Source organism: Anopheles coluzzii, chromosome 3 (assembly GCF_943734685.1).
Source record: "Anopheles coluzzii chromosome 3, AcolN3, whole genome shotgun sequence".
In the NCBI taxonomy this organism is placed as follows: Eukaryota; Metazoa; Arthropoda; class Insecta; order Diptera; family Culicidae; genus Anopheles; species Anopheles coluzzii.
In genome coordinates, this window is record NC_064671.1 from 27,990,514 (window position 1) to 28,002,556 (window position 12,043).

The 12,043-nt window shown below is 48.3% G+C and overlaps 2 protein-coding genes across 2 annotated transcripts; one reads left to right on the forward strand and one right to left on the reverse strand.

Moving 5' to 3' along the window:
* The first annotated feature begins 193 nt into the window (after positions 1-193).
* Positions 194-4,564, forward strand: LOC120959582 (beta-1,3-galactosyltransferase 6). The gene is made up of 2 exons (XM_040383069.2): positions 194-397; positions 2,618-4,564. Exon 2 carries the CDS (start codon positions 2,958-2,960, stop codon positions 4,185-4,187), a length of 1,230 nt encoding a protein of 409 aa, XP_040239003.2. The 5' UTR covers positions 194-397; positions 2,618-2,957; the 3' UTR covers positions 4,188-4,564.
* LOC120954678 (vacuolar protein sorting-associated protein 41 homolog) lies at positions 503-6,482 on the reverse strand. Its single transcript, XM_040374811.2, has 10 exons — positions 6,219-6,482; positions 5,989-6,126; positions 5,619-5,910; positions 5,340-5,538; positions 5,113-5,267; positions 4,828-5,017; positions 4,609-4,749; positions 2,052-2,522; positions 1,162-1,955; positions 503-1,076 (listed from the first exon to the last, which is right to left on the reverse strand). The coding sequence occupies exons 1-10, from the start codon at positions 6,228-6,230 to the stop codon at positions 943-945; spliced, it is 2,526 nt and encodes an 841-aa protein (XP_040230745.2). The 5' UTR covers positions 6,231-6,482; the 3' UTR covers positions 503-942.
* Between the last annotated feature and the right edge of the window lie 5,561 nt (positions 6,483-12,043).

A 12,043-nucleotide genomic window follows, 5' to 3' on the forward strand; every position in this document is an offset into this window, starting at 1 on the left:
TTTTCTTGCTGCTACATATACATACACACACACACACACCTCCGTTGCAGACGGAGGCCAAGCCTCCACTCTAAATGACCCTTCATGTGACGCACACTACCAACAAAAACATCATGTTGTTTACCATCTTTTAATCACCACCGAAATGCGGGCGAATGAGTGTGTGTGAGAGAGAGAGAGCGAGAAAGGGAGAGATTGGTGATTGGTATTTGAAGTGGATCATAAACACGATTGTCCCCTTCTTCGCTTGGGAGGCCAATAGATAAGAGACAGTGGTTACGCAGAGACAACCCTCGACAGACACAGGCAGGCAGAGCAAGGCAGTGTGACCCCCGGTGCGGTTAGAAACAAACTTGGAAGTGCTTTTGATTACGCTGTTGTTAGGGATAGGCCAAAAGTGAGGGGCATTTTATTTTTAATTTACCCCATTTATCTCTCAAACACCTTTTGCTTCTAATTTCTTTCACGCACACAACATAAAGTACGCTAATGAGATCGCATATTTTGTTATATAGCTTTTTCGTCTTTATGGTGCTTTTGCAAATTTGTATTACATTCTGGCACACCGTTCATCCCCCCGTTTTTTTTTTTTTGTTTAGCAGCAGTACGATAGCGACAATATGTTGGAATTAATGATTATACTAAGGTTTGAAATTATGCTGTACACATCATGCTTCTTTTTTTTGGTTTCGAACATAAATCATAAAAACAAATCAAATTTTCCAAGGCCCTATAATTTGAGCGAAATGGGAAAAAGTGGTGGAGAACAAAAGATAAAATTCGAGTACAATGTAAAGTGGAAAACACCCTGTTGGAAACTGTGATAATGTGTCGTTTGCAAACTTTCTGCTTCAATTGTTCCCTCCTCGCTAGTAGGCACATAAATCATACACTCGCCCACGCACACACGAAATTCCCCCCCAAAAACAAAAACCAGATCCCCTAAAATGTCCCAGTGCTTCCTAGCTTTTTCGTGTTACAAACTATGCAAATGTCCAGATTGTATTTGTCCAGCAGGCAGGGCTCGTGGAAGTAGTGCCTGCAGTTAAACATCACGATGTCCGTTTTCATGTTATCTGCAATTGAGAGAGATTACAAACATTTCCACATTATTACCCATCCTGCATTTGCTGCACCTCATTCCCTCCCCCAAGGCCTTACCCTTCACGATAATATCCCGCCGGCACACGCCACACACGTGGTCGGGCGTCACGCACAGCGCACCCTGCTGCACCCGCACCAGCCGCTCGTGCATGTCGAAGTAGTCCGCGCCCAGTATCTGGTTGCAGCCCTCCTGTATCGACACCTGCAGACTGTACCCGCACAGCATCTTGATGATCGACTCCTTCAGCCCCTCGATGTCCTGGCCTGGCTTGATCTTGTCCACCAGCAGCTCCGGATTGATAAACCCGGCAATACTGTTCAGCAGCTTCGTCATCACGTGCGGCTTGTCGACCGACTCGTTGATCAGATCGTTCCACAGGTCCATGTCGTCGTGCTCTTTGCAAAAGTCGATCGCCATCGGCACGTCCTGCAGGTTGTGCATGATGATGGTCAGTGCCTCCCGCGTGCTGCCCATCTTGTCGAGCAGATACACCATCTCCGGGTAAAACTTGAGCCCCTGGCAGATGTCGTACGCCTCCTGGATGGGGTAGCTGTTGGAGCGCTTCAGAAACGAGAGCAGCTTGTCCGGCTCGTACCGCGCGTACAGGTTCACCAGCCGCCAGTGGAACTTTTCGTTGCTGGTTACCTTGTCGTACGCGTCCAGGTAGCGGTACAGGTACTGCTCGCAGTGTTCCAGCTCGCGCACCACATCCTCGGCCGGGATTTTGTCCTTCAGCAGCATCGCGATCGCCCGCTCACTGTCCAGCTCGATCAGCTGCACGATGCAATCCTTCACCATACCGTACAGCTCGTACGTGGTGATCAGCTCGAACACGTCCTTGTGCTGCAATCTGTATGGGGAGTTTTGGGGAGTGGAAAAAATGCGGGAGCAAACCATTTAGAACCAATAGCCAAGTTTCATGCCCACACAAAGCCCCGCCACTTACTTCAGATACATGGTCAGTGCACGGTCAAACTCCTTCTCGTGCGTGTACAGTATCGCCAGCGCTTCGAGCAGAATGTTTGCATCCTTCTTGTTGAAATGGTCGTTCACGGCGTTGATTACCGCTTTCGTGTTGTACAGGCGCGGCGGCCAATCCTTTACCAGCTGCAGGAACCCGCTCGGATCGAGCTGCAGATACTCGTACAGCACCATCTCGTACACGTGCGGGTTCAGCTTGCACGCGTCCGTGATGGGAATGTAGCTGCTGACGGAGCGCAGTTGCTTCACCTTCACGAACTTGTACACCTCCTCCTCCCACAGCTGCTTGTCGGTGCCGAACACGCGCTGGCAGAGCCGGGCCGCCTCGTCAAAGTGCTGCAGGGAAAGCAGATGGTCCAGGTAGAGCCGGGCGACGGTAATTAGCGAGTATTTGCCACCGTGCGTTGCTATCACATCCATCGCTTGTTCGAATTTGCTGCACAGGAATAGAATAGAACAATCGATTAGAAATGAATTCAACCGTAGTTTTCGCGTATTTTAAATCTTTTGAAATGTTTCACCCCCGTACAGCGCTGCATCGGATGAAATATTTCAACGCTACACCTGTTTGCCAATCAGCTGGCACGCACACTACGACAGCGCGCAGTCCGGGTTTGACAGCAGGCCTACCTGTCACAGCGTGCGACAGAATATCACACCAGAAAGCAAAACACACACACCAAACAGTTCGAAAACGCATCACACACCAAAATGCAGCTATTTTACAGCCGCGGCTAGTGTGTTGCAAGTGGTGCACAGTTCCTCATGAAGCATTGCTCGTTCCTGTTCCATTGGGGAAACCAATAACATCATTCTACGCGAGTGAAACAAACTACGCCTGACTCACGGCCGCCCGTCCTCGGCGTCGCGGATGCCGTCACTGCGTCGCACAATGGCTCTCACGCGGTACCATCTGCACAAGCGAAACTGTGTCAGCATCTTTCCCCTCCTGTGTGCCTTCCTGTGTGGCGTGCTGCTCACGGCACTGATTGCCAACACCAGCCCAACCTGCAGCCCGACCGGGCGCGTGTATGATCCGGAAAATTCCTACTTCCTCATACTGCTGATCGTGACCGCGCCCGAAAACTTCGAGCGCCGCAGCACGATCCGCGAGACGTACCTGAACCTGCGGCCGCGCATGATCAACGAAAGCTACCAGGAGGAGCTGATCCACATTCCGCCGCTCAACGAGCGGGGCCACGTGCAGCTCGAGTCGGTCGCAACGCAGCGCCAGCTGCTGGGCAACTATCGGGCATGGCAGCAGAAGCCGATCAAAAACATCAAGGTGATTAACTTCAAGATCAAGCCGCTGTTTGCGATCGGGCTGTACGGGCAGCCGAAAAACGTGCGCCGTGCCATCTACGAGGAGCAGCGCGTGTTCGGGGACATTCTCGAGCTGGAGCAGCTGCAGGATTCGTACGCGAACCTGACGGCCAAGGTGCTGCACAGCATGCGGAAGATAGACGAGAAGTATGACTTCAAGTATCTGGCCAAGCTGGACGACGACACGTACGTGAAGCTCGACCTGCTCGCGGAAGATTTGCTCAGCTACTACGAAAAGCTGCACCAGGTACAGCAGCAGCAGCAGCAGCAGCAGAAGACCGAGAACCACCCCAACAACCACCACAAGGGCGCTCCACTGCTGGAGCTGTATTGGGGCTACTTCCGTGGGGCGGCCACGATACAAAAGCACGGCGTGTGGCAGGAGACTGACTACACGCTGTGCGATCGGTACGGACCGTACGCGTTGGGCGGTGGGTACGTGCTGTCCAAGGGGCTGGTCTCGTACATCGCCACGTACGCCGAGCAGCTGTCGCTGTACAAGAGCGAGGACATTGCGGTCGGCACGTGGCTCGCACCGTTCCGCAACATTCACCGCCGGCACGACGTGCGGTTCGACACGGCGTGGAAAGCGCGCGCCTGCAAGGACTACCACATGCTGCTGCACAAGCGTACCGCGCGGCACATGCGCGACCTTTACGCCGGGGAGCTGTGCACGCACGAGGAGGACCAGCCCGACGGCAAACCGGCCGCACTACCGAAGGAGTATTTCTACGACTGGACGCAGCCGCCGAGCTCCTGCTGCAAGACGGCAGTATAGGGTCGCCGATGGCCATGGCACAACCAGCACGCAGATGAGACGAAGTAAGATAGTAATGCACTGCAAAGGCGTTTGCATTGTGATGAGCGGGGTTTTGTACATAACAAACACACGCGAAGAGGGAGCATTTTGAGTTGAGGTGTGCAGTAAATCTCTCATTTACAAGGCAAGGCTGCCGGTCACACTTAGTATGTAAGCATTACACACATAAAAACACACACACAACAAAACCGACCAGCTGAGGCAGCATCTCACCATTATCGTTAGCGCGAGACACGATTTAACAGTAAAATCGACAAATCACATCGGCAGCAATTTGCGCACGAACCAGTTGACTTAAAGCGAAATAAATTATTTGTACTAAAAAAAAGCCCCCTTATACTTTTCCATCCTTTGAATATAAAAGGAAAATGTAACTTACCCGTGCTCTATCAACCACTGGACACGATCGTCCGTTTCGTACAGGTTGGCCACCACGACATCCTTTGGCGACACGATAAAATACTGGTTTTCGTCGATCAGACAGTCCAGATGATAGTCGTCACACTTGTACTCCTCGTAGCTGTCCAAGGCAAGGACAAGCGAAAAAAAGGGCGTGTAAAAAACGAGCTTCCGGGCACCCGGCCGAATCCTTACTTACCCTCGCATCGATAAGCTGTCGGTGCAAATTTCAATGTAATCACTCGCGTTGTACTGCAGCACGCACAGGATCGGCCGCAGAGCTTTGTTCGTTTCGGAGTCGCGCTCCTTCGCATACCCCAGCACGACCAGCTGGTTCGTTTCCAGCGGCGCGATGCCACAGATGAAAAAGTCCGTCTGGAATGTGGACACTTCAGTCGGGAGCGGGAAGAAGAGAACGATAGGAAGTTAATAAATACATCACAGCAAGCCACTGTGTCGGCACACTGTGTGGGTCACGGCTTACTCGGATCGACGATGTGCACGGGAAGGTTTCTGGTGGACACTTCGACGGCGTTTCGCTTTCGTATCACACATATTCGCACCGTGTCGACCCATCCGATCAGCAGCGTCGTTGCGTTGGACCAGTTTAGATTGCATCGGTAGTCGGTTAGTTTTCCTCTGCGACAAAAAAACAAATTAAAGGATTTTCATTAAAGTAGTTCTTCTTTGTGGGAGACGACTTCCGCTTACTCTTTCGGCTCTTCCCATTGGATGAATCCTAGTGAGCATTTTTCGTTCAGATCGTACACGTGAATGCCAAGCGAGCTAGCCCACGCGACAAACTGTCCGTTCCATTTGATCGCCGTCACCTGACCCTCCGAGTCGCTCAGGATGGTTGACTTTAAGCCCTTCAGGAACGTTTTCTCGTACATTACCAATTTGTTATCGCCTGGCGACAGAAAAAAGGGATGAAACTCATATTAATTACACTATTACGCGATATCTTCCACACCCCCAAACGGTGCTTACCTATGATGAATCTTTTGCCCGACCCGGACCGATTGTGGTTCGGGTCCAGCTCGACCGCCTTGATAATTTTGCCCGTCGAAAGCACCTGATTGTTTTCGTCCGTGTACAAACCGCTAATGATAACCTTCCCATCGTCCGAGCAGGTCGCGATCTGTTCGCCCCGACTGTCGACGGAAATGCGGTTCACGGACAGGATGTGCGCATTCTCCTTCCGGTTGATGACCGTGTGCACACAGTTGCCCTGATGGTCCAGCATATGTATCCGGCCCCAGTGTGTTCCTAGGCAGAGAAACTATAAAACCATCATATCGGTGGTTGTATTAGGTGTTTCGCCGATTCCGATTTCGCCCGATTGCCGCGGAACACCTACCCGCGGATGTACCGCAATGCAACTGATCGCTTCCTCGCTGAGAATGTTCTTGATGTCGTTCGAGAGGCGAACGTACTTCAGCTTCGGTTCCACATCGTCCTCGGTCAGGCTGCAGGACTCTGCCGACTCCGGATCGTGCTGGTGGTAAGGATGAGCACAATTTCGGGATTTATCATATTGTATGCGGGGGAATGGGATAGAGTTTTTGCTTGCGCATTCAGTTGCTTTACCGAATCAACCATCGTCCTCCGTTTTACAGTGGGCAAACTCCTATGGTCATCTGATAGGGCGAGTTGCCTGTTTTGCTTTTTTTACCTATCGGACACCGTTGACATACACACACACACCACACACAAAGCAAAAGGCTTCCCTGGAACCGAATGGGCGGTGGGAGTCAATCCGGAGTGCACGTAAAACAATGAGTAAGAAAGTTTTGCCCTAAAAGCAAAATAGAATCCCTTTTGCACTGCACTGACAGCTGGTAAGATGTTTATTTTGATTGTATCTGGACAGTGGTCGGCGACATAGAACTGCGACTCAAACATGCGTGACAGTATATAAAACAATTATTGTTATATTTTTGAGAAACAAAAGAGTTAAATTAAACTTAATTGTTAAACAGGTGTGATTCTTTGATTTTAACATGCACTTAAAGAGCTTTTCAATTCAGAAAGTGAATGTTGTTGTTAAAATTTCATTGGGAGTGTGCACACTGCGAACTTGGTTTTGTGAAACGGTAGACCAATTATTCGTGAAATATTTCATAAATTGAAATATTAGCCGTTAGTGGTTTGTGTCTATGGTTATGCTAGGTACATCCCAAGCGCCACAGATTAAGCTTAAACGACTCGAAAATTGAATATCCATAGAAAAAAAATAAAAGCTCCACAGCTTCATTGGTTTGATCAATAGATGGCGTATTAAAACTGATTATTATATTGCTAACCTTTTCTTGCAATGTGTTTCGGCAAGTTTCATCTTATCATGACCTATATAGCCTTCTAACTTTCCGAGCAAAAATCTATATAAATGGTCGTGTGGTCAGATACGTGGGTATCAACACCAACGACCATTACTCAAATCTCACTTGCTTCAGTGCTGGTGGTTTCCATTGGATTTAGTATTTAAACAATCATATCGCCGTTCTAGTTCTAGCGATGCATAACTTCAATGCGAAACCATACAACAGTACAGAGGAAATGAGAAAGCTCTCCTCCAAGCGATGAAGCTCAACTGGTTGGGGTATCCCACCAACAGAGAGCGCCACCAGGTTTTTTGCTATTTTTAGAATGCATGAGTCGTTTGCCGTCTGCTAAACGAAGTCTTTCTATATTCCGTTTAGGTAGAGTGCTTGAGTCGTTTAGAAGCCGTTTAGTGGTCGTTTAGTGGATTTGTGGCACTTGGGATGTACTCCCCGATATACGCTATTAATGACGACCGGAGGCAAAATCGAGATACGAATAGTGTAAGTCGAATTTCGAGATTTTCAGTGCAATCGAAACGCATTTTCGTGTAATTTTCCTTGTAGTCGTAGGTTTTAGCCTTTTTTTTCTGATTCCAATCAAAGATTACAATTTAAATATATTCTCTAAATTCAAGTTTCACGGAAAAAAAAAAAATCATATCCAGGAATGAGGAATATAAAACTGGGCTTGAAGCATTATTTTAATTTGGTAGCTATGTTATTTTAAAAGTAATTTTACAGTTGATCTTTTTGTATCCTCCAGCACTCGTGGCGACTTAATTCTTCTTCTTCTTCTATGGTTCAACAACCGTTGTCGGTCAAGGCCTGCCTGTACCCACTTGTGGGCTTGGCTTTCAGTGACTAATTGGGTCCCCCCCCCCCCCCCCCATAGCAGGATAGTCAGTCCTACGTATGGCGGCACAGTCTATTTGGTGATTGAACCCATGACGGGCATGTTGTTAAGTCGTACTAGTTGACGACTGTACTATATAGACCATTAAAACACTAAAACATTTTAAATTAAAACACCGACTTAATAAAACACATGAAAGTTGCACTTATTTTATTTGTTTTACTACTTTAAAAACCGGTGATATTCCAGGCTTCAGAATGTGTCGTAAGAAACGAATGTTTGTAAATTATTTCCTACAAATTACCAATCTACAGGCTTCATGCATGCTAAGGGAGGCTCTAATTTCCAGATGAAAGTATCAATAATAAACGGCATTTTATTTGAAGCAAATGGGATGAAATCAATCATTCCATCCCATACAGCGCGTCGTTACAGATTTATTTGCGTTATCAAGCGTCTTTTTTGTTGTTGTGTGCCCTACACTGAACCGCTCGCTGAACTGCAATTATCAGATGGTAGTCCCCCAAAATTGCACCTTTATCGCACTAAAAGTAGACTCCTCCAAAAAAAAAAAGAAGCAATAAAGAGAGCGAGGCGTCCCGTCAACGAATCCAGCGCTGATAAGCCAAAAACAGCACGGCAAGTACACACATCGAGCGAAGAGGAAGGAGGAGATAGAGCCACTGGTAACCCTGGGTAAGATGCGTTGGCTACTATACCGTTGCTAAGGTCAAGTCCGTTGGCGAGGACGCATCGGACATAAGGTACGACGTTCGAGAGAGAGAGTGTGTGTATGTGTTTGTATGCGCGAATTGCGAGCTACTTTAATTACCACGCCTGCTCGATGGAGACGGCTGGTAACTTGTAACTGCTGCTGCCGCTGCTGCTGCTGTGGACTAACGCGACAGACCAGGAAGAACATCAACAACATATCAGTATACCACCACCACTATCACCGCCATACTTCGGTATGGTGTGATAGCTTGCAGCAACAGCTGATTCTGCTTGGCCGGCGCGTCACGCCGACTACAGATGATCACCGGACTCCACTCCAATTTCGGCGCATCTCATCGTAGGGACAATGTTGTTTTTTTCTCGTTTTGCTTTTTGCTACCGCCTGTTCTTAAAGCCGTTGATTAACATGATAATAATGGTGCAAACACACACACACTCACATACCCCATCGTACGATGTGCAGCACAATTGACTGCGTGGCCAGCAGTCGTGCTAATCCACTGCCATTTAACGGCCACAGTGGCAAGTGGACGTTTGGGATGGAATATGCAGTAGAATTGAAAGGAAGTTTGATTTCGGGAAGTCCCCTCTTCGGGACGCATAACATATTGAATCTTAAATTTGCTGATTGATTTGAAATTCACTAACCACATTCATGTTTAAACATCCTCAGATGCTGACGTCAAATCGAGGTTTTCGCTTAGCAGTGAACTTTGCATATGGATTCATCCCCCAACCGTCCTTCCTTTCGCGCTTTTTACGTAGATTGCACTCATCTCTTCTACCCACATGCACACAGGGAAACATGCAGGAAAGTTTTCCAAACACATTCCCACCAGTGACGTACACGGATCGACGACGAGCGTAGCATGCTTTGCGGTGAAAAAAAAATGGTAAACATAGTAATGTTTCTCATCCCACAACCCTCGGGGACGCACTAAAGTCACATTGAGACTCGCAGGCCATCGTACAAACGCGAGATCGTCGAGTTTCGCCGCCGATCGTCGAAACAGCTGATAACGGGGTTGTTGTAGTTGTTTTTCTTTTCCGTTACGGGATCATGCCTTTAACCTTCGCCGTGCAACGCTGCCGGGCATCATCTCTGGAGGAGGTATGTGGGTTCCTTTTTTGTTTCAATTACATAAGGCTTGGAATTGAATTGAGCAAGACACGAACCGGGCACGCTCATGCGAATGATCGGCTGTTCCGAATAAGCACGGGTGAGAGTGATATTCGCGTGGCTTTCTGAATTATCGGCAGGATGATGAAAGATGGTGAGTTGGGTTCTTAATTCAAGCACAAAATTTTACAAACAAACAAGTTTTAAGGCCTTCGAGACTGTCCGTCAATGTCCAGGTACCAACTCTTGGCAGAGAGATGCACGCCTCCTATCAAGAGATAGAGATCCTCTTGATTTTGCGTCGTTACGGGATGTCGAGTTTTAGATACTTTCCAATTCCAGAGATTTGCCAGGAAACGTCTACTAAGATCCAGAGTCGGTGTTGGATGGTTTTTTACTTCAATCATTGAATTCTAGTGACAGTGTATGTGCTTCAGTGAATGTCAGACTCAAACCTCAGTCTGTAGGACACTTGTCCTGTTTCGCACTGTGAGCTTGGGGAGCAGGATCAGGTGAAACAGGTGCTGTAGGAATTAGTTTGAAGCCAAGCACGGAGAGTTGTAACCTTGGATAATGCTGTTTTCTCAACATCAGCATCAACTTCGCATCTTGAGGCTAGTCTGGTGGTACAGTCGTCAACTCGTATGACTTAACAACATGCCCGTCATGGATTCAAGCCCCGAATAGATCGTGCCCCCATACGTAGGATTGACTATCCTGCTATGGTAACAATGAAGTCACTGAAAGCCAGGCCCTCTTCACTATTGAGTACTGGTAGGCCTTGACTGACAACGGTTGTTGTACAACAGAAGAAGTTAGCATCTTAGCCATGTTAGCACAACAAGCTGTATTTTCTGGAATTCTTCTAGGTCCGTCAACCTTTCATTCAATCCCTCAAGTTCAATGTTTCTGTAAGACTTCAACGACAATTCTGCTTTCCATCTGTGTGTGAGCACCCTTCTAGAAAGTTCAAATGAAAGTTATTATTAAATGAATTGCATGCAAAGCCTTAACTTACTGTTTACGCGTGAAAATTCTGCAACGGTACCCCTCCGCATGTACTCGCCAGTAAGCGCGACATTGAACTTGAAAGTGGCTGTAAGTTCTCCGTCTCTTTCTTTGCGCACCCTTTTCCCACGGAGGCCAACAAAACGAGAGACGTTTGTTTGCTCTCTTTCTCTCTCCCTCTCCTACACTTAAACTCTCCAACTGTCCAACTTGCACACCGGCTAGATACACCTGGCCTACTACCATGAAACAATCACGTTGTTTGTAACAAAAAATGCTGCTTTTCTTACTTTTCTACGCTTTTTCTCTTCTTGTTCGAAAAAACAAACATTTTAAAGTTGTGAAAAACTCAAAAACCTGCAAAAACCCTGATTTCATCCGGGAGCTTGTTTTCTCATGTGATCGGGAGGGGTTGGGGGACGCAGGGCGCACCCTTTCACGCCTGTTGCTATTTCATCTTCGCGTCTCTTTCGCGTCAATCATATGATTTCCTTTGGCACAGAGAAAAAGAGGGAGAGAGAACGGGGACAATTGTAGCCCCTCGCCATGAGGGGAAGCCATCCGATACATAACCTACAGCAAGAGGAAAAGAAGCACGCACCACCAGAAGCACACAGTTCCAGACACAAAAGAGCGAATCTTTGTGCCCCGGCGTACTCTCTCGAACCGTCCTCACACACTCTCTCTTTCTCGCTCGAGACCCGGTTTCGGTTGAGTCATGCGTGCTAGTGTGCGAATATCGCGCGCATATATTCACAAAACCAACCTACCTTCCGATTGGATATCGGGCAGTGGTCTGACATCAGGCGGCGTCTTTCCCATGCCTTCCCGTTCCTTTGCCACCACCACACTGCCGGCTCCGGTGCTGCTCCACCTGGTCGACCGGAGACCAAGCGTCAATCATCCCCGGTGCGCGTCGGTCCACAAAGCTAAGGGGAGTTTGTGGAGGAGCCTTCACTACGTCATTTGCCAAGCAACTGTTTCTGCTGGTTTACACGCGAACACCGGTTCAGTATCGTGTACTCTCTTCTCTTTCGTACTTACACGCATTGCCTACCATGGCCGGTGGTGGTGAATTGCATTTGGGCGATAGTTTTGCAAAACACGGGGTTGGGCGGAAAGGGATTAGACACACGAAAGCCCTTCCAGGAGTTGATATGGCCGAGTGTCCCGGCTAGTAGCGTCATTTTCGGCCGCGGGTCGCCGGTAGAATGTCACCGCTATATGTACGGTGTTCGAGCGTGTGTGGCCTGCTGCTATGTATGGTGGAGCTTCGAATTGCATCAGGAATTACATCAGGAACAACAGCAGCAGCGTCAGTTTGGGGCATCAAAGCAACGGTTGAACTAGTTTGCTCGCTGCGCAGGGGGTTGTC